This window comes from Melozone crissalis, unplaced genomic scaffold, assembly GCF_028551555.1.
Source record: "Melozone crissalis strain CALT ecotype California unplaced genomic scaffold, PUWL_Pcris_2 ptg000006l_1, whole genome shotgun sequence".
In the NCBI taxonomy this organism is placed as follows: domain Eukaryota; kingdom Metazoa; phylum Chordata; class Aves; order Passeriformes; family Passerellidae; genus Melozone; species Melozone crissalis.
Genome location: NW_026535784.1, coordinates 33,844,730 through 33,871,088, shown reverse-complemented (window position 1 = coordinate 33,871,088; position 26,359 = coordinate 33,844,730). Strand labels below are relative to the sequence as shown.

At 36.9% G+C, this 26,359-nt stretch overlaps 1 protein-coding gene across 2 annotated transcripts in view; it reads right to left on the bottom strand.

Annotated features, from left to right (window-relative positions):
- MARCHF1 (membrane associated ring-CH-type finger 1) overlaps positions 1 to 26,359 on the bottom strand; it is a 224,797-nt gene that overhangs the window by 75,953 nt on the left and 122,485 nt on the right. For both annotated transcript variants that reach the window (XM_054295491.1, XM_054295489.1), the window contains one exon: positions 8,532 to 8,671. In XM_054295491.1, the coding sequence (XP_054151466.1) occupies positions 8,532 to 8,633 (102 nt within the window). In that variant the 5' untranslated portion in view covers positions 8,634 to 8,671. The remainder of the gene's footprint in view (positions 1 to 8,531; positions 8,672 to 26,359) is intronic.

Below are 26,359 nucleotides of genomic sequence, written 5' to 3'. Positions count from 1 at the left end.
GAGGGCCCTGACATGTGCAGGCTCATTATCTGCAGGAAAGCACAGAGCTGGAGCACAGAGCTGCTGAATGTGTGCTGAAATGGAACCACGAGGCTCGGGCACAGCAGTGGGAGCGCAGCTGCAGAGCCGTGCTGCACTGTGCAGCCTCTAGGACACAAAACCAACACCTAACCAATTCAGCATCGGGAAGACTTTTACTGAGGAGGGCAAAGCAGAGGAATACATCAGGGATGCATCTAGGGAGATACACAGCTCCCTATAGTTGTGCAACTTTCTTCTTCTTTCACCCCTGTCTGTAACAAAACTTCTGTACTGATATGAATGCAGGAAATGGCTTCTAGGTGTGCACGTACAACCCTATTTTCCTCTTAAGAATATATTTTGCAGCAATCGTTACTTTGCAAACCACTTCAGAGTGAGAATGAATCCTGTTGCAGAAACTTAAATGATTAGGTAAAATTTAAACTAGCAGGTTTGAAATACACACACATATATATACACACTACACAAACTTAGATGCACGTATTCACATTTGCATATTTTCAAGCCTGCAAATGGTATCAGTATAGATTATTTAAACAAATTATGCATACATATTTCTGTTTACAGCATTGAATTACACAAACTGCAGTAGTCAGCACAGTAGAGAGCTTATCCTTAAGCCGTTGCTGGATCTTTTAATTCAAGTGGTATGGGACAGCAAAATATCATAAAAATACTAGGGAACCTGAGGAATGGGAGTATAAATAAACTTGCACTTTAATTTAAGTGTTACCTTGAGATTTTTAACAGGATAAAGTGCATTATCATCTTCCACCACCAACTTTTTTCCTTTTTTTTTTCTAACGTTATATGCTTTCATAGCTTTCCTTGCTGGTATTACTCTGGCAATAATGGCAATAACTCTGATGCTTCCTCTCATCTTGACTTCCCCACTATGGTGTGTGTGCTCACTTAATGATGGGACCGAAGGCTTCACTGAGCTAGAATGAGAATAACTCAATTTCACCTTATAAAAAACTTAGGTTAATTACTTGGCCCTGTCTGATTTTCTCATTTTCAAGAACTCTTTTGCCAGATAGAAACTAAATGGTCATCTGGCAATTCCCTCTTGTTTCAATATCTGTAACACTACATCACATAACCTGAAGTTTTACATACTTCAAATATAAGATTTTTATGAACATATGAAAAATTTCTAGATAAATAATTTATTGAACTTTCAGTCAAAAGTTATGGGAAACAGCCTAATGTAATCAGACATAGCTCTCATCCTCAAGCTAAAAAATTAATAGGTGTTAAATTCTACATTGAAATGAACACTCCTTTTCCCCAGGTGAAAAATTAATGACAGCTTCAATTATACAAAAAGGAAACAAATTATGAATAATTTATATGAAATAGATTTGAAGCAATTTTGTGGGCACATGTTGCTGTGAGACACTAGACGCATGAAATATTCTGGGGAAAATAAAGAGTTGAATACAACCTATTCAAACAGTGACAGAGACATTTAACACATTTTATGTCAATGTCTTTTTATAGTAATTTTATCTAGAGAAAAATATTCTATTGCAAATTTCACTGATAATAAATGCAGAAACCTAACAGCTAAAAAACCTGAAATATAATTTGAGTTATAAAGCCAAATAAAACATAGCAGTATAATAACAATAATATTAATAATGATAATGAAAATATTTCAACTTTACTGCATTATTGAATCCAGCATTCAGATAAGCTTTTCTTTTTTCCTCCAATATTAAAGTTATTTTTGTGCATACAAATTCAAAATACTATTAATTTTCTATGTAGCCTCTGTTTTTGGTTAGAAAAGGCAAAATGAAAATTCTTTAAGTGAGGATTGTCATTTTAAGCCTGCCATAGGGGAAGTCTAATTGAAATCACCGTTCAAATATGTAAAAACTTGACCATATCTTTGTCACTCATAAATAATGAAGTGACACTGGTGGAAACTTACCCAAAAAATTTTGCCTACATCTACCCTGCTCTAATTGTTTATGTATGCATAGATAAGGAGCATAAATGAGCTCTTAACAACTTTACATCCTCACTATCACATTCACGGTGAGAACGTAGAAGGTGACGGTAACCAAGGTTACAACTGCTAATTGGTTTAAATATAAGGAAAATCAACAAGATTGGCCTGGGGTGCCATGGCTCCTGAGGCCACTGCCAGCTTAGGCTGATCCTGTAAATTGTAAAGCAATACATTGTTAAAACAACTGCCCTGCTGGGCAGCATGCTGCACTGCGCAGAAGGATGTGGAACACCTACAGTACAAGGAGCAATTTTCATAACTTTACCATGAACAGATACTTAGGGAAATCATATAATTTATTATACTGGTGAACAATTCTACACCTTTTAAAATTACATTTCTCTGCATAATCCCTCCTCCACAGTTTTACTCACATGTACACATTGTTTGGCTATTATATTAATGTTACTACTATATTTTTTAAATCAGTTTATAGAGACCTTTGTAGATATGGTATTGTGGATTTCCTAGCTGGTTTTGCAGCCTTATTCATAAAATCTCCTTAATAGTTATAGAAATAAGATGATAATTCAGAAGAAAACAACTCCATATTCTTAGATAATTACTCTTTTCTCACATCTAGTTTTTGAGTTTTAAATTACGTTGTTTTCTTATAACAAATTAAAATACAGATCTTAAACATCCCATCACTCTCTGTCAGATTAACAGTTCAAGGCTTGCAGTATAAAAGGAAACTTAGATGTACCCTATTTCACAAGATTTTCAAGGAATTACATTATCTTGATGAAAATCAGGCAGCTAAACACTTCAAACTCAGATGAAGAACTCTTTCTTATTCTGAAATTAAGTTTGGGTGTTTAGATAAAGATCCCAGATACAAGGAATGGTTAGGGCTAGATGGGACCTTTAAAGATCATCTAGTGATAAATCATTCTTACCCTATTAGAATCTCACATAGTTAGCAAAAATTTACAGTTAAATCCCAGATACTCACTTTATCATCATTGGAGGAGAACCTCTACTGGTTTTGGCTGGAATAGAGTGAAATTTCATCATCGCAGCTCGCATGGGGCTACACTTTCAGTTTTTGCAGGAAACAGTGTTAGTAACTCACGGTTGTTTCAGTTTTTGCTAAGCAAGGCTTACATCCAAGAACATTTCTGCTCCTCACCTCACCCTACCAGCGAGGAGACTGGGGTTGCACAAGGAGTTGGGAGGGGACATAGCCAAATGATCCCAACTGACCAAAGGGATAAATCATGTTCTGTGGTGTCATGCTCAGCATATAAATCTGAAAGGAGGAGGAGGAGGAAGCAGAAACATTCAGAGTGGTATTTTTCTTCCCAAATAACCATTACACATGATGGAGCCCAGCTTTCCTGGAGATGGCTGAACACCTGACTGTCCACAGGAAGCAAGGGATAGATAAATTCCTTACTTTGCTTTCATGTGTGGCTTTTGCCTTGCCTATTAAACTGTCTTTACCTCAACCCTCTTATCTTTCTCATCTTTCCACTCTGCTTCTCTTCCCCATCCCACTGATCAAGTGAGAAAGCAGCTGTGGGGTGCTGAGCTGTCAGGGTGAACAGCAAAATCCCCCACAAAGCCCCCACTTTTCCTTGTTTGTTTAATTATATTTCAGAATGACTGTTGTCTACTTAGTCAAAGTTAGTTTGCTTAGTCAAAATCAGATGTGGCAACATGGGATCTACCTATGTCAAACAGATCATTCATTATCACATTTTACTTTCTCTTGGAGAAGCAGATGGCATCATTTCCTCACATAAAAAGAAATCCTTCCTTAGAGTTAAATCAGATGCTTGATCATTTGTCATGACTTCTACATGACTTCTAAATTTCATTTGCATACAGAAACACAAATTACCTAGTTACTCACCTGACTATAGTTCCACAGATATTCACCTACAATTCTGGTTGGGAATACAACAGGGAAAAGAAGTTTATACTAATGGCTACAATTCAGCACTAAGTACATGCTCTTGTGCCATTAGTTCCGTGTGTTTCACATGATGTACTGAATTAAGGACCAGCCCATGCCCTATGCAGAAGAGGCTGCAAATAACAATTGGGAACATAGATTATAATAATGCTCAGATTTTGAACTAGGACCCAGAGAAACACTAGGCATTCTGCAAAAACAGTTGGACACAGAACTGCTTCTAGGCAAATTGCTTAATCAATGTTAATTCATATTTACATAGTCCCATCAAAATCATTTAAACCCACCTCATATACATGTGCTTACAGAATCACAGTATAAATAGATACTGTCAGCACAAAGTGATTAATGAAGAAATAATTTTAAATTTCTTATTTTCAATTATATCCATTATCTTTTCAGAAGACAAAAACCTGGCAAATACTACTGCATAAAATTATGAGTATTCAAGATCTAGATTCTTTCCAAATAAAGGAAAAAACATTACTGTTCTTTCCCCAATTTTAGAGACATCAGAGAAAGGGAAAAATGGAAAAGAGATGAGTTGGCATATTGCCTGGTGAATAGAAAGAAGAACATTAATAATTTGAATTTATACAGTTTTCACGTATTCTAATTCAACATAGTCTAGAGGTTTGATCTCAAAACTAATATAGAAGCTACAAAAAAGTATCACTAAAGTGATGCTAAATCTATGCAGTATGATAAATGTGCTACTGGACAGGCAATAATGTTACAATTGTTAGGAACAGAAAGCTTGATCTGGAATACTGTGCATAACTGGTCATTCCTGTTCAAACTGGAGCAGGAATAAACAAGACCTTTTAAGATACACATAGGAATATGGAAACTATGACAAAAAGGGAATGTTGTATTACAGGTATCTCAAAATATGATGAACATTACAAAGGATGGCTCTTCAAAGTTTAGAAACAATGTATACAGAAACAAATGGATAATAAATTCAGCTTGATAAAGAGATGATCTCTAGCTATCAGAGAAGCAAAGTCAATTCCAGGTTTATGTTCTACTACAGCAAGTTAAATAACTATATGAAATTGTTTTAAATATAAAAAAAAAGTTACTCACTGCGAATCTGAAACTATCAATACAAGCCCCCAAATCTACAACCTACACTATTAAACAGTATTTTTTCAGAACTTATGCCTCCTTTGATGACAGAATGATTCAAAATTTTCAAGGTGTGCTCAGAATCAAGAAGCTAGAGTGCCATCTAAAACTGAATGCAAGGTTTTAAACTTCAGCTGAAGTAGACTAAGGTGATAAAGCTTGGGAGTATTATTATAATTAAGTTGACAACAGTAACAGAAAAATGTTTCCAAGATGCCTTAGTTGAATTCTGCTAAAATATTTCAGAATTTATTTGATTTGGATGAAGCTAGAACATCTTAACATCAAATAAAATGAAATGGTGCAACTTTTATTAAATTCTTTAAATACATTCCAGTGTTTTCATAAGCTTAATTCTTCTGTATTTTTTCTCCAGTGCTATTCAGTGTTCCATTTACTTGGTTAATGAAAAAAGCAATTTCTTAATGATCATAACCTGCTTCCCACTCTGCAAGCTCCCTTCTGTTTTTCACAGAGAGAAAAATATTTCTTTCCATAAAAGTGGACTGGGAATGGAATTCCTGCCACACAGGGAAAGGCTGAGAGAACTGGGTTTGTTCAGCGTTGAGAAAGGAAAGCTTAGGAGAGATATACATTATCATCACATTCCAGCATTTCAAGGGTGGCTACAAAGGAAATGGACTCCTTTTATGGACTTTTCCATAAATGGACTTGTAAATGGACTTTTACAAGGAGCTAGAAGCAAAATACAAGTAAAGTATTTACTTGTACAAGTTGGTACAAGTTGGGCACACTCTGATTAGACACAAGAGGAAAGTGTTCTGCAATGAGGACAATGAGCCATTGAAATAATCCCCAAAGGTAAGGTGCTGGATTCCCCAACACTGGATATTTTTAAGACTGAGCAGGACATGGTGCTGTGCCATCTTGTCTGTATGGTGCTTATGCCAAGAAAGGTTGGACCAGATGATACTTGAGATTGCTTCCATCCTGGTATTCTAGGATTCTGTGAAAAAATTAATGAGAATTGCCTGCCATTTCCAGATCATTTTCCCTCGGAAAAGTGGCATTGTGAAATGCCCACTTTGAGGTTTAGTTTTAAATGGAAAGTATTTTTCAATACCTTAGCTGAAATTCTGAAATGAAGAAGACATTCTGCTGCATCAGAAGTGTACACAAAAGCATATGGCAGAGGTCAAAAAAAGATGCAGTCTACATTCCACTTTGCTTCCTTCCAAACCCAGACTTGTCACCTACAGAATAAGGAAGCAAAAAGCTGTCTCTTCATGACATAGACTCACATGGGCACAAGACTCACCAAAAAAACCCATACTGAGGGAATCAGGTCCACAGAGGAGCTGTAATGCACTGAAAAATGAAGTTTAATTGGAAAGAAGGGGCTTGAATAGCTCATTGGAAGTGGCTTGGTACACTTAGAACAATTTGCTATATTCTTTATATTCTGCTGTTACATTATTTTTCCGTTTCCAGCACTAAACTCTGTATCTTCACACAAGACCAGCCAGAAAATTTTTCAATATTGAAAAGGTAATAACTACTAAGCAAAATCAAAATTGATTTCAAACAAAATTTCAGATTAAAAATGTTCACAAGTGAAAAAAGGATTTTCAGTCAAAATCCTGCAAGTTGGAAAGATATTGCCAGCAAAAGCTTATACTGAATATAATTTTCTTCAGATGTGAGGGATAGAAAAAGTCATGGTTAAGAGAGTGGGAAGCAAAGAAAATGAAAAGGAAAGCTTGGCAGGCCTCAAGAGACATTACTGTTTTATTTCCTGTTGTGAGGATTATTGTTCTACAGCCAATCACGATATTAATGACACACAGTATTGTCCTCAGTAGTTTATTTTTCTGGCTTTCTCACACACTTCAGTCTACATGCAAGCTTATTTTTGAACAAGTTTTAATATTAATAGGGTTAAAAGATGCTAAGTCTATGGATTCACCAGTTCTGAACTGTATTTCCATTTTATCAGTTCTAAATCCCATCTGGTAGATTGGAATGCTTATCTCATGAATATCAAAACAAATTAAATGTTGACTAGCAGTCAAGCAGAAATCAAAATATGCAAATTTCCACAAATCTCAATTCCTTAATAGCTACCTCCTGTTACTATTAATAGCTAAATAGTAAAAGCAATTAAATAAAATTTAAAAATAAAATAGCAGTAGTAATTAAATGTGGAGATAATATACTTGGCATCTTTTTTAATGGAATCATTGATTTTTAATTTCCTTTATTTCTCTGAAAGTAAAGTATTCTAGAGGAAAGCGAGCTATAACAATATTCTACAATATATATATAAAACTATAAACTTTGCAGCTTTTACTGCTGTCTTTTTGTGTTCTCTTTTATAGCAGAAACTTACGTTCTATACAATTTACTACTGAACATGATAATTTTGCCACATTAATTAGGGGCTTTATTTCACCAAAACTTTCTTTCAAGCAGACCAACGTCTCTTCATTTGGACCAGCACATTTCTTCAGTGGTTAGGAACAATTATTCACCTTTTAGCTTAGCTGTCACCCTGTCCATGTTTCAAGAACTGCAGGGCAGTATTTCCTGATCACTCCTGTTTCTTAGGATAGGGAAATACAGTGCCTATCTAATACTCATTAATGAAATTGGAACAGGCATATTGAACTGGATATATTTCAAATATTCAGTCTTGCTGTAGCCTGAAAATGTCAGTTGAATTAAAACAAGCAGACAAGTAGACAATTTTTCCTCTTAGAGACAGTGCAGTTAGAAGCCTTTACATACAAGTACCAGTTCTTACTCACCTGGCCAGGTCTACTGATGTAAGTGGCTTTATTTCAATGAACAAAAACTGCAGGATTAAAATTCTTATCAATGAGTCACTTTATTCAGTTTCACATGATACATTTTAACTCCACCATGTAAACTGTCAACTTTATATTGCCTGAACATCTACTATCAATAGCTTTGCATGCAGAAACTCAACCATCTCTTGCAACACCATGTTTAATATATGAAGATAATTTTAAAATCCAGCTGTCTGACACAAGTTTAGGCACATGACACTTTGTTCCTGTTACAGGCAGGAACAAAGAGTAAATGAGGTGCTTTCAGATTATGTCCAGCTGTATTCATCAGAGACCAAATGCCATTGCACTGATTAGGATCACAAAGAATCTAAGTGACCCATAGTCAGTCATCTCCTGCTTAAACACTTCACCACTCACAAAACATCAATACTGGTTTATAGACAAATCATGCAAGTCAGAATGAACCATGCAGTACATAAGAGACCAAAAAAAAGCAAACTGAAAGAGCAAACAGATGTTATATCAAAGGGTTTCACACATGGAGGAAACGCAAGCAATGGCAAACAGTACAATTTTAAAAATAAATTTAACACCTCTCAAGTTCTGAGCATGCCACTGTCACAAAATGCAACTTTTCACTCACCAAAGTAGAGTTATGTGAAGCATCACCTGAGACCTCAGGTGTTCTTGTGCTGTTTGGAAGTCTGTGAGGGTTACGAGCTATCGCTTGGCACCAGCCCAACATTTTCTCCTTCCACTTATCCCTTCTCAATTTCTGAAATTCTGAAAATAATTTAGATTCCCTGAAACATTGACACTTTGAATTCATTGTGTGCATGTCTCTGGATGCATGCCTTTTAAAACAGCTTTTTAAGTTATATCTGAACAAGCTAGTAAAACATATTTTTAAAAGAACATGTTTTTCTAAATTATTCCAAAGTGCTAAACCATAAAGGGTCATGAAAAGAGTCATGCATTTTCAGAGCACCTTACATGCATTAATACTATTTTTGTGTCAGCAAATACAGTGCCTTCTCTCCATGTTAAATCTTCCTCACGTTGTAACTTTAATTTTAAAAGTGTTATTTTAAAGGGGCTTTATTACAGAACACCTCTGAGACTAGCACCATCCCAAAAACTATATAGCATTTGGATACAAACCCCCACATTCACTGAAATAAGGAGAAACAGCCCTAAATCAGCAGCAAATACTAGATACAAATAAACTGTGTGAAAACACACAAACCTGTATGTACCCATGCCCAGACACTCCAGAATACCTGGCTCATCTGGAAGTGCTCTGCTAGGATATGTTGAAAATAGCAAAAACTAAGGCAGGCACACCAGAAATAAATGCTCTGCACCAACTACAAATTGCCTCTGAATTTACTTCTAGTTTGAAACAATAACAAAATACCTTGTAAATAACACTACCACATTCTGGAAATGCAGCACTAGTAGAGGATGCTATTAAGTGTAAGAAACCCTCATAAGTATGTTTAAAATCTCGCAATCTGTTTCTTCCCAAGAGAAGTTGGCAACGGAGGAATTCAGTGCAAAACTTCGCTAATTAATTACAAAAAACAACTTAGAACAATTTTATTCTCAACATCTGAAGCAATTTCTAATCTGGTTGCTTGTAACATATTGTAATTTAAAATGTGTTATTCTGTTATTTCTGAATCATGAAACATAATAAACAGGAAGAATAACCTACCAGACTGAGTGCCTAGTACTCCAAATAAGGGTAGCACTAGACTGAATAAAACTGGAAAATAATGGAAAAAAAATACAATAATGCTGAAGACCTCCCATGGCACTATGCAGCATGATTGAATATTATGCACTTGCAACTTAAGTTTATTTTTTCTGCAATACATCTCCATGCAGGACACAAATTATGCATATATTTACAGCAGATTTTATCTTTCCAGGTTCTGAGTCTGACAACCTACAACCCCTTCCTGAATAAGCTCTACCATTTCCACACTTAACCATAAATATATAGTTTTCCAAGTATGAAATGCACAAAGCTGTATTCCCCACATAACCTCATGGAACTGAAAGGAATAAGCTGAAATTAGCATTAGCTTTATTGCACTGGAGATGATTAGGTGAGTGAGACAACAGATTAAGTGATTTTTTTTTTTTCAATTTTTTGGTCCCTTTGAATCTCAATGTGAGATAAAAAAGCATGCTGAGTAAGAGATCAATCAATCCTTTCTATACTGCCTGTACTCATGAAGACAAGAAATCATTTGAATATAGGTACACTCCTATTCTGGTCTCTTTGGTGTGCAGAACCGTTTGGAAGATTGGCAATTCTTTTTTTGCTCTGAGCAATCAAAATTACTGCCACTGCCCAGATCATACCTGAAAGAAACATTTTGCTCCTGCTCATACACCTGAAGAACCACCATAAATAAGTTTGCTGAAAACAATCTTAATTCATCATCTCTAGACTTGTTAAAAAAATAGAATTACTTTATTCATATTTTTAAGGTGAGAAAACTTTTACTTTTAAGTTAGCCAAGCAAAGGGACACACAATTATTGTCCATCTTGTACAATATCAATGCTAAAAAAAAAAAAGAGAGGTTAAGGATGATGTATTAAAAATTAGCCACTTGTTTGAAATAAAAGCATAATATTGCTAAAAAAAAGTCACAAATCCAGCAAGAGAAAAGAAATTACACGCTTAATTCAGGAGCATAGTCAGATTCAGGTAACAAAAGTTATGATTTTCAGTCCTTACCAGAATCTAACCGCTATCACAGAACAGCAGGAAATTGAACACAAAACACACTGTTCTTTAGTTTGTTCTCTGTGTTCAAAGATTCCCAACAGTAATCAAAGTGACGGTATTTGTCCAGCTGCATGATTTGGCACACCATCAAAATATTCCAGGAGCAGAGCTGCAGGAATACTGAAATACAAATAGCCTTGACTGCTGAGCTCTGCTAAGATAAATACAGCCACTCTTATTCATTATCTATCTCTTGTCTGAGTCTTGCCAAGCTGTGACTTCTAATCAATTATGCTAATTTGGATAAAACCATTAATTGAAGGGCTGGATGTAAGAGAAACCTCTGACAGTTTCTGCTATTTCTGTGTCACAAGTAAGCCACTGGCTTTTCTTAACCAGCCAGTTATTATCCTACGACTGCTGTGTTTCACAGGGACAATCCAGTGTAGCTATAGCATAACAACATAATGACACTAAAACCTTCTGCCAATAAGAAGCTCAACCTCAGGTTTTAAAATTACTTCTATATTAAAAATAAATAAATTCATATTAGAATACATGTGATTGTGTCAACAGTTGTACAGGTACTTTCAGTGTTTTGGTGTAATATCTCAGTGCTATGGTGATTCACCAGTGTTTTTTTTTAAGTCAGGGAAAAAAAATTACTTTCCACATACAAATGCCAATTACCTGTAAAAATTTCCATAATTTAAAGGCAAAATATATAATCCTCAGAAGAGCTGAGGACCTTCTGCCCCTCCAAACAGAGGACTAATTTTTTGAGTCCAGCATCAAATTAAAATAGCATGAAAGGCCATCAGACTAGAGAAGTCTTATCTTCTTGATTGATACCTGCAGCAACCCTAAAGTGCCTGTATAATACCTAATAAAATACCTAATGTTTTAGCCTCATTAAAAACAATGCAGAGACCAACAGAAAACAAGCACATATGCACAAGAATCATTAAGGTGACACCTAGAATGATGGTACCAATCAAGACTATAATGGTACCAGCTTTCTTGTATAGTTACTGGATATACACAATCAGACACCTCTGCATTAAGTGTAGGCAAGATTCTGAATTCAAACATGTCATGTTTATTCATGACTGTTTTCAGAAGTGCTTCTAGGGCACTACTGGAAGAGTAAACCCAATTATGCACATCTAAATGCCTTTCCCCACCTGTAAAGACAAAATAGAGCTGTCATTTAACTCAGCTATGCAGCTCTTTCAAAACTGCTGCAGAATCAGAGCCCCTCTCTAGAGTATTAGACATTACATTATAACCAAGTTTTCCAGAACTTATAGTTTAAATTTGCAAACTGCCAAATACAGCATATTATTAAAGAATACCTATATTATCTAATCAATTTTCTTTAAAGAAATTACTTTGATGGTCCTGTACCATAATTAACCATAGAATTACTTCTAACTAAATCCAGCCTTTGTTGATTTGTTCTTTTCTCTTATACTGCTAGTATGTATTTTAAGTTGTCCTTAGTCCTTTAAGATTTTGATTCTTTTTTGTCACAACTAAGGATGCATATTTCATTTATCGATTCCAACAATTCAATCACTGAAAATAAATAAATTTAAGATGACTGCAACAAAAATTATTGCAGCTAATATTGCTTTGTTTAACCACTCCATAACTACTATATCCAAAGCACGACAAGAAAGCTTTAAATGTTTTCAAAGAAAATAGTCTTTTGGGCTACTAACAATTTAAAATTTGTGGGTATGTTTGCCTTCATAGTCCTACTCCTTTTTTTCCCCCACAAGGAAGTGTACCTCTTTTGTAAAGCAGAAAGCAATTTTAGATCATTCAAGGCTCTTTAGAAAAAGACCAATAGGGTTTGTTCCCCATGGTAAATTTTTTTGCATTGTAATTATGCCATTTTGCATTTGTGAAGACTTCAAGAAGAAAATGCTGAGAAATGTATATTTATGGCAACTGATTTAATGTTTAAGAAACCCCCATCTTTTATACATTTAGATACTGCATAAACATCTGTATTTCCTGACACAGCTTTTGACCTACTTTCATAAGCAACCTCTATTCCATCCTCAAGTATGAATTTGCTGCCTAAAAGGCTCTTGCTGTCAATATCACAGCTACTCTTCAAGGGAATGCTTTGCTCATGCAAGGTTAAACATCTCTGTTGAATTTTCCTCAGACCTTCAAAAAGCAATGGAATTGTATTTGCCACTGCTACTGGTGAGCAGTGAAAGGGTGCCTAACCCCTCCTTCAGGATCCCTCAGGACCTCTCCATGGAAATTTCAGATGCATCAGATTCTCAAGTAGGAAGGACAACAGCCTTGATACAAACATGGAGTTGAGAACAAGAACAAAGTACATGTTTTTGCTTTGTGAGTTTGCATATATTTAGCCATACATGACTGCCAAGCAGCTTAAATCAAAGCTTCAATCAACAATAAAGACATGACTGGTAAATACACCTGATAAACCATATCCAGCACTTGGCAGATGAAAACTCTTCAGGGAAGATACAGAAATAGCAGAAAATGTTAAAATGCAAAAAGTTCAAATGAAGCTAAAGCATTAACCACCTCATGAAGTCATGCATGCAATTATACAAACGAACATGGCATAAGAAGTTACAGTAAGTCTTTAATGGACTTTGTTCAGCTTATGAAAAATTAAAAGTTATTTCTTAAGGTTTCTTCCCATTCTTATGTGATTTATTTACAGAAGAAGAAGGGTATATTTATGCTGTAAAATCAAATCCACTTTGCATCAGGCAGAGCTCACTAATGAAGTACAATAAGAAGACAGAGAAGTAACTTTTTTGTAAATAGCCTAATAAAGCTTAAATACCTGAAAGACATAATTTAACCATGAAACACCACTGTATCAAAGGACAGATCATTAATACTGAATTTAAATTAACTTTTAAGAAAAAAGAAAAAATTAGATTTCATTGTAATACCAGATGTATACACACCAAAATGCACTTAAGACCATGCTTGGTCCAACAGAAGTACTTCCCCTTTGTCAGGGTAGCATTTTTAACAAAATTTTTTTCTGTCAAATACAAAGTTCTGGGCAGCTGTAAACAATCTTCTTAAACATAGAAAGTTCTTGCTTGTGAGCAGTCCAGAGAGTGCTCCTGTTGAGAGGTCAGTCATACATAACCCACACTAGACAGTGGCAATCACTGCTGGAAAGAAGGGCTTATCCTCTTGCTTAGGTATCATGGCTCTTTGTAACACAATCTGTAACAACTCCAGGGCAGGACAGGCCACTGCTACATTATCTTTGCTGGTCTCCTCCATTTTTCTCACCTCACTTCAGATTGTTTTCAGCATCTCTTTTAGGGTAACTTCAGCCATCATTAGCATTAGTCATTTGCTCTCATATTCTACTATATAATTTTATAAAACATAACTGTTAAATTGGTTTCTGGTTGCCATTGTTAATAATCAGTGTTTGCAAGAAATTTACTCCTGGTAAGGGTGACAGCCTTCCAGTACCTGAAGGGAGACAGGAAAAATGGAGAGGGCAGGACAAGGGGGAATAGCTTCAAACTCAAGGAGAGTAGGTTTAAATTGGATATTAAGAGGAACTTTTCATTGTGAGGGTGGTGAGGCACGGGAACAGATTTCCCAGATAAGCTGCAGATATCCCATCCCTGGAAGTGCTGAAGGCCAGGCTGGTGGGGCTCTGAACAACCTAGTCTAGTGAAGGTGTCCCTGCCTATGGGAGCTGGGTTGGATCTTTAAGGGCCCTTCCAACACAAACCATTCTGTGATTAGTGAGAACTGCAGTCATATCCATTAATACGAATCTGGAGGTATTCTCTGACTGAACAATATAATGAAATAGTTAATCTGAGTGCTAGTTGGTAGAAAATTCAGGGTCACCTCTGGAAACTGAAGTGCAGCTATTTTCTTCTAAAAACTAAAGACCTGAATTGTAATTAGTTAGAAGGCAAAAATTGATATTCTGTCGGAAGGTATTTAGAACACTTACTGAAGTTAAGATGTATGCATAACAATCAAGAATATTCTGCTAAATTTTTTGAAGACTTTTGTTGCCATCAAGGGTATACCACCTAACGAGCTGACAGAAAAGCCAAATGTGTCAGGAAAATTTGTGATAGATTTACCAAAGGAGAAGATTTGGAATCCTTTTTAATAAAGATTAAATAAGCCCAATTAAATAGCTGTTCACCCCTAAGCTAACTGAAATATACTGAAATATGTTACTCCCTTCTAGTGGATAACGTGATCATGACTTATGACCTGACTTAGGATCTGACCTCTGCTAGTAGAAAGCCATGACAGATGGCCTATTCAGGGTTTCTTCAGGATAAACGGATTTAAGTTATAAATAATTACTGGCCTACTGGCCTAATACTGCAGCTACTGGTAACAGCTTAAATAACGAGTCCCTTACATAAGTAAAGTTACATTAACCTAAAAGCTAATAATTATGTGAATAAACATTTGAATAATATTACTTTGGTGATTTTTGACCAAAATTTCCAGAAAACAAATTACAAAAGAAGGACTTAGAGATGAATGCATGGGAACAAAAGTATTACTCAAATGGCTGATTTTTTTTAAATGGGGTTCTCATTCGACAATAATAATGGTGGCATAATTATTGTAAGCAATTATTCTTGTTGCTCTGGTTGCTGTCAAAAAACAACCTTGAGAAATTGAGCAAGGAAAAAAAAAGTTGAAAGATTATCTAGTCCTTCTAGTTTTTTATGTTTGTAGTTGGGAAATACACAGAAAAGTTTTTCTGAATAGATAATAAATCTGGAAAGGTGCAAGAAGATTGTATGAATATCAGTATGGCCCTCTAAACTTACATTAGTGGGACTCTTGAAAGTGCCTTCCAAGAGTTTCAAATTAAGCCTGAACCTCATTTATTAGAATGCCAGACCATAATGGTTTACTCATTATTTTCCACAGAGAAAATTGGGGAGAGCTTCTTTGTGAGATGAAAGCAATGCAGTAAATGCAGTTAAAACCACAACTCACACAGCTGTCAGTGAGGTAAGATTCACACAGCCCATATGCATGTCACAGTTATAATATACCATTCCTCACAAACCATTTTTAAAAAATTAAAGATGTGGTATTTGTTGTGCTTGCTAATTAAAGTGCAAAAGTAGAAACAGCATCAGTTTCTCTAAGCACACTGTAAGTATCCACCCTCTCACAAGTCTTTCCAAAGAACCTTGAAGGAAGATGACATTGGCAAGATTACTGACAAAATATAAATTTATAAAACAGAAATCTTGAGTGTATGGCAGAAAAAAAACACAGCATTGCTCCCTGGCTCCCTTTAGTGACTGGGTAAACACAAAGATTCCTAACTCTGGGGTGGCTGTGGTGCAGCAGCTCAGGCAGCTGAGTCTCATCTCAAAGGTTTGATCTCTACCCCGACAGCCCTTCCCCTGACTTTGCTACCACTCACACTGCTTTCTACTAGGCTACACTGAGCCCTGGTGCTGACACTGAGACAGGAGTATGCAGCACAGCCTGGCACAGAGATGCCCATGCAGGACTGCAGCGTGGCCTGGCACAGCTGTGCAGCAGCTGCTCATGCAGTCCCATGCAAAGGCCCTGCTCCAAAATGTGTTCAGCTGCTCTACTGAAGAGCAGCTCCATGGCTAAGCCATGAGCCCTGCCCTCATGAGAGATTCCAATTATTTGTCCTTCTACAGCAGGGGCAGAACAGAGACAAGCCTTAGCTTTCCTAAGACACCTTACAGCACTGATGACAATGCAATTGCAGCCCACAGCCCAGACATGGACACTGGGATTGAGGGCAACCTCAGCAAGTTTGCCAACACCATCAAGGTGTCTAGTTGTGTCAACACACTGGAGGGAAGGGATGCCATCCAGAGGGACCTTGTCCGGCTTGAGGCGGGCCTGTGTGAACCTCACATTCAACAAGGCCAAGTGCAAGGTCCTGCACCTGTGTTGGGACAATCCCAAGAAAAAACACAGGCTGAGCAGAGAACGGATTGAGAGAAGCCCTAGAGAAAAGGACTTGGGGATGCTGGTGGACAAAAAGCTCAACATGACCTGGTAAAATGCACAGGCAGCCCAGAAAGCAACCACATCCTGGGCTGTATCTGGATCAGAATCCCCTCCCCAGCAGGCCAAGGGAGGGGATTCTGCCCCTCTGCTCTGCCCTTGTGAGACCCACCTGGAAGGCTGCACCCAGCTTGGGAGCCTCCAACACAGGAAAGATGTGAGTCTGTTAGAACAGGCTCAGGTGATCATATGGCTGGAGAACCTCTCTCATGCAGACAGGCTCAGAGACTTGGGGCAGCTCAGCCTGGAGAAGCCTCAAAGGAGATTTTGGGGCAACCTTCCAGTACCTAATAGGAGCCTACAAGAGAGCTGGAAAGCAACTTTTTAAAAGAGTGTGTAGTGAATCAATAAACAGTAATGACCTTAAGCTGAAGGAGGGTAGGTTTAGATTAGATATTGGAAAAAAGTTTACTGCTGTGGGGATGGTGAGGCACTGGAACCAGATGTCCAGAGAGGTTGTGATGTCCTGTGCCTAGGAGTGTTGAAGGTCAGCCTGGATGAGGCTGAGTAATCTGGTCCAGAGGAAGATTTTCTGCCTGTGGCAGGGAGGCTGGACGAAGGTCCCTTCCAACCCAAAGCATTCTGAGATTCTGTGACTTGTACTAAATGCCTCCTCAAGGGTAGCCATGATTTTGAATCAACAAGATCTGGAATCAAAGCCTTCCATGGCCTTGAGGTAATTCACTGACAGAATTTACCTTGTGCATAAGTATTTGCCCTGGCTGGCTTTTTTTCAGCTTCCTCCTCCCTATCAGTGCACAATTATTCTCCCTGTTTTCTGAAAATTTCTCTTTTCATTTACCAACTCTGGCTTCTTCTGCCTTTGGCACTAACCAACGCGTACTTTTTGTTTAAATCACTTGAATATATAGCACCTCTCCAATATAAAATAGCTTCTTGAGCTGGTACACAGGCTATACCTTCTTTCTTTGGCTTCTCAATTCTTTGAATTCAAATTTTATTCATTTAGAAATTTAGATGTTTTACACTGAATTCTTATTCAATGACATTTTTATTTCTTTAGCGTTCCATTAAGGTTTGTATTATTTTGACACAGCTCTCTGTTATACCATTCATCTTCATATATATGTGTGTCTCTAATCACAGTGGTTTTACATGAATCTTGCTCATTTTAAGTAAACAAGCAAGTAACCTTTCATTCTACTGCTTATTTTTTTATCATCTTCTGAAAAATAAATAAACTAGAAGTATTTTTTGAAAGAGTTAATAAATAAAAGTTCCACCAATAAAATTCCAGCAAGAGAGTAGAACCAACATACTTATAAAACTAATTAAGCATTTAGAAAAGCACATCTACAAAATCACACATCTTGGAAAATATTTTTCACTACATTATCACAGAGCTTGTTTACAACTTTGAAATAGATGCCATGCTACAAAGCTCAACAAGCTAGCTGGCGTTCCCAAAGCCTTTCCATTCTCTTGAGATTGAGAGCACACACTTAGCAAGCACTAACTCAATGGCTAAGATTTTATTAAGGACCCTTTATATATAGCTCCACAGAAAATAAGCATGCTCCAGGAAACACAAAATAATGGAAAACAGAGATGAATGCAAAAGCACATGTAGGTAGTTGGCCTACATTCAACCTTAACACTTAATTAGAAAGCTAAGCAGAGAAAAACTAACTTTTAAAGTAAAAACTGTATTTAACCGCAGGCCAACCACCCACAAACCAGGGAGCATTTCAAGAAGTTCTTAAGGGGAAAAGAAATGTACTGGTGAAAATTATTACATACAGACTATTATTGTTGCTACTGAAGTACTCATTTTAAGAGTCTCCAAGCACAAAAGGAAGAGCCCAACCTCCCTCTCAGCTTAGGCAATATCTGGGATATAACAAATCCAGGTCAGGCCCCTGATAATTGGGTAGAAGTCGGTGGGAAGAATCAAAAGATAAATAGAAAAGTGCAAACAAGATACTCAAACAGTGGGGTTGGACACACTCATCTGTGATGTGAAAACTGGAAAGATGAAAGATGCGCTGAGCATGCAATAAAGCACCTCAGGCATCTTATAGCCCAACATGCAATTGGTGAAGGACAGTCTTGTTCATCTCATGTCCATGCTGAAGCTATGTCACATTTTGAAGCATCAGGATGTCCCCAGACCATCAGAGGAGAGGCACTGGCATGTTTACAATGACAATTCATTTCTCTGTGCCAACAGAAAGCACTATGATATGGTGTGGTCAGGGTGGGGCAGGCTATTCTCTGACACAAAATACATTAATTCCCTGCACAAGCATTTACTTAAGTCTTTACTAGTAATCCATGGGAGTCCAGTTTGCATAGAGAATTATCAGTTGTTAATACAAACATTATTTTTAATGCCTTATGCTTCCCACGCTGTAACAAAAAATATATTTTCACAAAAAAATATACCTCCCGCTGATGTCTAAGATCATAATATCAAGTAAAACATATAGTTTCAATTTTTTGCTTCTCTTTAAAAATGACATTTAAACATAAGTTCTATCATTAGACAGAGAGAGACACAACTTTCTGTAATCATCTATGTAAAATTTCATCCCAAAGAGTTCTTTTTCCCAGCAAGTAAAAGCCCATGACTGCAGTATAGAATGAAAGTGCCAGATCAAAACTGGTTTTCAGCAGAGTATAAGTTTTACTACAGAAGGATTTCCATACAGTTTTACAGAAAGAACCTTACAGTCCTTAAATTTACAACAGTAACAAAGAAGTCCTGGAACAGAAACAATACTGGGAATTAAAATACATTTTGCTCCATGTAAGCTCAGTACAGCTATGAAGAGGGATCAAAACTGTGAAAATTACACTCTTTTTCATTTGCCACTGAAGTGTTCCCATGCTGGAGTACCAGAATGCACACTTTTCATATTTAGAGATTGGTAAAACCAAACCAAGATTGCCTGCTAGGTGACAAGAAAGATATTAGACCCTTATTCCCAGCAACTGTGCCCCACTGACTTTTTTTGGTATTTCTCCATTCTTCTAGTTTGTGACTGTTTAGCTAAAAATAGTAGTTCTTGGAGAGAAATCAATTAGAATCTTTTAAACATTTCTGAGTTACTTACAGCAGTAATACATTGTTATCCCTAAAAACCTGTCCAGTAGATATTGCACTGATCATATCACAAAATCACAGATTATGCTGAGGTGGAAGGGACCCACAAGGATCACTGAGTTCAACTCCAGCCCTGCACAGGAACAACCCCAACTCACACCATGTGCCTGAGAGTTTTGTCCAAACACTTCTGACACTTCATATCAAGAATTGCTGTTGGAACATAATTCTGACAAAATAATTATGATAAAAATATTGCATAATGAGTCAACACAGACCTATTGCTGTCACAGATGTATACTTCAGACATATCTGAAGATACAGTATATCTAAATATTTATGTTACAAAATCTAGTTTTTCACAGGTTTATTGATATTAAGGTACCAATAAACTCTGCTTACTGTCTGTTTTATAATGGGGAATCTCAGATTAATAGAAGATTGGTTTCACTTTGAACATTTGAAATAGTTTAGCTTGACAGTACTGATTACTAATAGCAAGGCATAACTATATTCACAATGAACAGAAGCTACAAGTAAATTTTAATTTATTCTGGCCTATTGCATTATAGGGTTTTGATCAGGTAGAACTCACACAGAGATGAAACCCGGCCTTGACTCTTTGGCTTCACACAAGAAGTGAAGGTTGCCTAAGCAATTCATGCTGTCACTACCTTTAGAAAAAACAGCATTAATGGTCTTCAGAATAATTAAGTCAGGCACCTTCTGAATGAGCTAATCTAAAATGAAACAGATAACCATAAGGTAATAAGAAAGTATGGGCAGAATACTAATAAGGTAAATCCTGCTTCTTTGATCCCTTCCAGCTCTTGGTGGAAAGTCAACAGTATAATGAACAAGGAATAGAAATTACCATTTACCTGGACTCTCAAAGAACTTTAGGTCATACCTCCCTGAGAAAGATATTTAAGTAAGTAATCATAGGCATTATGCAAAGTTCTGTGTCAGACAAAAACGTGTGTCTGTTGAGCAACAATAGGCTCAAACAGGAATATATGAGCTATTTCTGTTGTGAAGAGGTGTTCATGGTTTTACAGTAGGGTTTTCCTGTTTTAAGCATTAGGAATTCTTGCTTGAGGAAAGTTGCTGAGACTGACAAAGCAAATAATAAGTAGAGAAAAAGATCAAAATTATAACAGATTATTATACATGCACCCTAACTTCATTGTTATCATATGCTGCTTTCCCTTGCATTACTTCATACTCAAAGTGGAAAATAATCACAGAGAGCAGAAGAAAACACCATTACATGAAACCATGTTTACTGCATTGTCCAGGTCCTTCTTCAAAAGATGAATTTTGATTTCCTCACAGGTTTTAGTATGGCATTAATTAACACTCAGAAGAAAGTCTCCTTTACCCACATGTCCCTCACCATACAGGTTACAAATTACTTGTGCCTCTGACACAGTCACAGACAGAGACAGCCTGGCTCCAAACACCTACTTTGCTGGGGTATGATAGGACTACAGACATTGGTCCAAGGCCTGGAAGCAGTTCAGGTGTGAAGTGGTTATTTGTCGCAGACATCTTTTATGCAAAATCCTTTCCTTACGATTTTTCCTCCTGAGAAGCTGAGAGAACTCAGGAACTAAATGTAAACAATGATTATCTGCTGCTGTGGAATGCAACAGGTGGATCTTTGATTGGCTCAACTTGGATGTTTATAATCAATGGCCAATCACAGCCCAGCTGGCTTGGACAGAGAGCCGAGCCACAAACCTTTGTTATCTATCATTCCTTATTATTCTATTCTTAGCTAGTCTTCTGATGAAATCCTTTCTTCTATTCTTTTAGTATAGTTTTAATGTAATATATATCATAAAATAATAAATCAAGCCTTCTGAAACATGGAGTCAGATCCTCATCTCTCCCCTCAATCCAAAAACCCCTGTGAATGCCGTCACAGTTATTAACTAACACCATCCACAATCTGGTTTCTGAAAAGCACAGGACCACTGCCCTTCTCAAGAGCCACAGCCTGTGAAGGCTTGTTAGCAAAACCACAGCAAGAACATGTGAAGACAGCTGGGGCCACACTGCACCTGAGCAATACATACCTGAAATTTGAGGCACCAGAAAGGATGCCCAAGCATCCTTGTGAAAGAATGCCCAAGCATTCCTGCGTCTGTGTTTTTATTCCAATGAAAAACTGATTGCTTCTTAAGTTAGCATACCTTAGTTTTAAAACTTTACAGAAATCATTTAAGTGACAGCTTAGAATTAAGCTTCTCTTATTGTTCTGATTCTCATGAAATACAGGTGCCTACCTGTACACCTTTTAAGGGAAAATGCTCCTAATAATTACTTCTTCAGGATTTATGCTATGAGCAACCTTTACCGGGACTGGATGGAATGAGAATTAGGAAGGAAAATTTCCTCCCTGAAGTATTCTCCCTCTTTGGCTCTTTTACTGGAAAAAAATATACTGACATTTATTCTTTTATGACTTTTTCATTAATGTTAAGTACTCATTTTAAACTTGTGACATCCATAAACTTAATTTGTGAGGTCTTTCATAGATATGTGGCTTTGTTTTTCACCTCTGCAACACATGGTATTTTATATTACAAGGAAGGAGAATAAAACCTGCCTCACAATAACATTCGTATCTTCCCAATCCTACCACAACCAGAGGCTAAGGCAGTGCTATACATAATTTACAGATCTTAAGAATGCTGATGAACCTGGAGTTCAATGTGCCAACAGCTTTGCCCTTGCCAACGTACAATGTGCCATTAGAAGACATGACCCAAGTTGTCAGGGATCCTTCATTCACCAGTAAAAATCTAAGGTTTTGTGGCTTTCAAATCCTGTTAACCCCTCATTCTAGGTGGAAAACTTGGTGACAACCCATAACATTATGTACCCTCCTCAGCTATCTAGTTGCACTAGATCCCTGAATTTTTAACTGGCTTTGTTCTATCTTAACAGTTTTGCACAGAGTAAGGAACATATGGGCTTAATTATTTAAGGATTTCTAAGAGTTTGGAAAAAACAGACATGTCATATTTCACAATTATATTTCACCTAATTAAGCAAAAATAAATTATTTGTTTCAAGAACTGACTCAGTGAAATCTGTCATTCCCTAAATTTCAAGGATTGCATGAGTAGGGCAATTGACTGATAAACCCATGGGAACACAGCTGGTGATTTTACAGCAACTTTTGAAGGAAATGAAAAGTGTAAACTTCAACACCTTTACCACATCCTACAATTTATGTCTCACATAGAAGACAAACATCTGCTCCACAAATTAAAAAAGAAAGGAAAAAAATCCCCCCACAGTAAAGTTTATCAAGGTTTTTCTGAGTTTAGCAGTAGAAATGAAGACAGTAACAAATCTGAATAATCTTTAGCATCAATAATTTTTTAAGACAAGCAATATCCAGTAATTTTTAAGAAAGTTTACTGTTCTCTACTGAAATTTTAAAAAAAATCCCACAGAAGACTTGAAGAGACCCTAATTTCCAAGACAATATATCCATGGTTTATTTTTTTTTTGTAGTGATCAAATAATAGCATATATTATAATCTTCTGAGAGCATCACTTTCTCACAAGCAGACTAATACACCCATATAAATGCACTTTCTCCTGTCATAACACTCAATTTCAGCTCATTTTTAAAAAAATATTTTCAATCACAATCTTTTTAGGGAGAAAGGATTGCGTTCATAATTTTGTGTGATTTGGCGTTTCTACTAGTGTTTTAGCCATTAATGGGTCAGCTTGATAGCCTCTCATTGGCACACCTTCTTTATTTCAAACATCAAAAATAGATAATGTTGATTTTTAAAAGTCACTTGGCCTCTCTACCATAATGGCAACTGAGAGTTCCCTGCCTCATTTCAATGAGATTTGAAGAACCACAAATTTTAACAAAATAAATAATTGCATTTATATAATGTATGTTAAAGAATTTGAAGGAACTTGCATCACAAGGGGTCACTAAACTTCTTGCCTGATCACAGATTTTAGCAAGCAATTTGATGTTCTATCTGCTATAACCACAGGACTCAGCAAGTCCAGTTTGCCTGATGCATGGAAAACCTCTCTTTATAAAAGGACTGGAAGCAAACACGCAGTAGAAGGCATAGCATTCTAAATATTAGAAGAATCATCTTTCTTACGAGTTGTGATGTTGCTTGACAGTCACAGAATCATAAAATCATTTAGGCTGGAAAATCCTCAGACATCATAAAATCCAACCATTAACCCAGCAGTGCCAAGTTAGCCACTAAATCAGATCCCCAAGCACCACATCTACATGTCCCCTCCTTGAAATACCTCCAGTGACTCGTCCCTTTGTTGGGCAGCCTCTTCCAGTGTTTGATCAGCCTTTCAGTAAAGAAGTTTCTTCCTAATATCCAATCTAAACCTTCCCTGGTGCAACCTGAGGCAATTTCCACTGGTTCTGTCAGATGTTACTTGGGAGCATAGACCAACCTTCACCTCATTGCAGCTTCTTCCTGGGCTCTCCCCAAGCCTTCTTTTCTCCAGACTACACACCCCCTGCTCCTCCCAAAATTTGTGCTCAAACCCTTCACCAGCCCTGTCACCCTTCTCTGGACATGCTCCAGCCCCTCAGTGTCCTTCCCATAGTGAGGGGCCCAGAACTGGACACAGGATTTGAGGTGTGGCCTCACCAGTGCTGAGTACAGGGGGACAGTCAACGCCCTGGTCCTGCTGGCCACACTATTGCTGACACAGTCTCTGAAACTTGAAAGATCAGAAATCAACAAACAACAAAATATAACACTTGTTCTGGGATAATTCAGACAATATAATAACAAAATTATTAGCTAAAGCTGTGATTCAGAGAATATTTAATAAATTTGCTCTCTTTTTTAAGGTAGTGTTGGTTTTTTGAAACACGAAGCTTTTGAGCTGATACTCAATGCCTACCCATCATTCCCTTGAAATCCTTTAACTTAAGTTTTAAACCCCTAAAGTAATGAAATAAAGCTCCTTGAGGTATATTTTTTTATAAGTTCAAAACCAGTGGAGGGAGGGTGAGATTCTACAAGAAAGCATACATCTTTGGTGAGGACAAACTTAGATTAGAAATGAAAAACAAGTTGAAATCTGACCTGTAAAATAAATACTTATCCAACAGGCCTAACTGTGAAAGAATGAGGAATGGTCAGGAATAATATATATGTAATCAGACCTATTTCTCCCTTTTGCATAAGCTATGTCCTTCCTTACAGTCATGACTATGTCCACAGGTATGTTAGGAAGGAAGAAACCAAGTCTTCTGGGTGGGCACAGCACAATGACAAAGGGAAAAAAAAAATGTAACATTTCTGTTGGTGCACAGTGACAGGTAAGAAGTAAGAAAAAAATGACCGGGGCTAAAGAGAACCCTGTTTCCTGGGCACATGAGCAATAGGATACTCACTTCAGGGAGGCAAATTTTTATAAATACTTGAATTACAAATCCACTTTAGTACTTCAGTGATTTTCAGATGGATAAAATGTTACCAAACATTTTGTAAGGAATGAAGTTATATTAAACTGAGGAGGGAAGCAACAAAACTTGTCCAAAAATGTAGAGGTGTGTGCTTTTCCACTTAGTGTTCAATTTAGTGGATGCCTTCCATGGTGCTCCTCTATCCCTCTCTATACAGGATTTATTTCATGTTTTCTCAGCACTAGATGAAGATTGCTGAAAATAGGATCTGTAACACACTCACAACTTTCAATCTGGTTTCAAATTTGGCATGCTGACAGCACCAAGCCAATCCCATAGCAAAAGTGACTTTTCAAAAATCTCATACTTGAGATAGTTCACTATTGAATCCTCCCCTTGAGATAGTTCACTACTGAAAGCATTCAGATGGCAAGTTTCTAGTTACATATCACTAAATAAACACAGTAAAAAGTTCAGTTATACTACGATTTGTTTCTGATTAGAGGAAATAAAAATGGTGCTGCAGGTTCAGCACTTCTTTTTCAGTGTTTGCTATGAAGTGTTGAATACTACATAAATTTTCCAAATGCAGATGTTAACAAATCAGCCTAGGCTTTGAAGAGAAATTCCTATCACTTCATGTCTAATCCAAAAATACACAGCATATTACAGAATGCCCTCTCTTCATATCTTTGCAATTCCACTCTTCTCCCCACAGATAAAAGTGTTTGGAATTTAATAAAGAAATATTAATTGCACACTAAAACCAGAATCCAGCCTACTCATTTGTACCATATCCTGTTTTTTACTGTGCAATTGAAAGTAATTAGACATGAATAAAAATTAAGTAACTTGGGTCTAAATGCAAAACTCAGTCCAATTAAAGAATACTTGGGGCTGAAATGAGAGATGTGTGAAATAACACTAAATGATCGTGTGATAGATGATTGCATCATGGGTAATAGGTAGGGGTGAAGTCAAGCACAGACTGGAAAACCTACCAATGCAGTCATCCCAGTCCATGTAGGAACAACTATAGGTGAGCTATGCAGCTGACCTGTGCACCTATAAAGCTGTTCCTATCCATACTGGCCTCATAGGAAAAGTCAAGCAATTGGCTGAGAGGCACAGCAAGTACTGT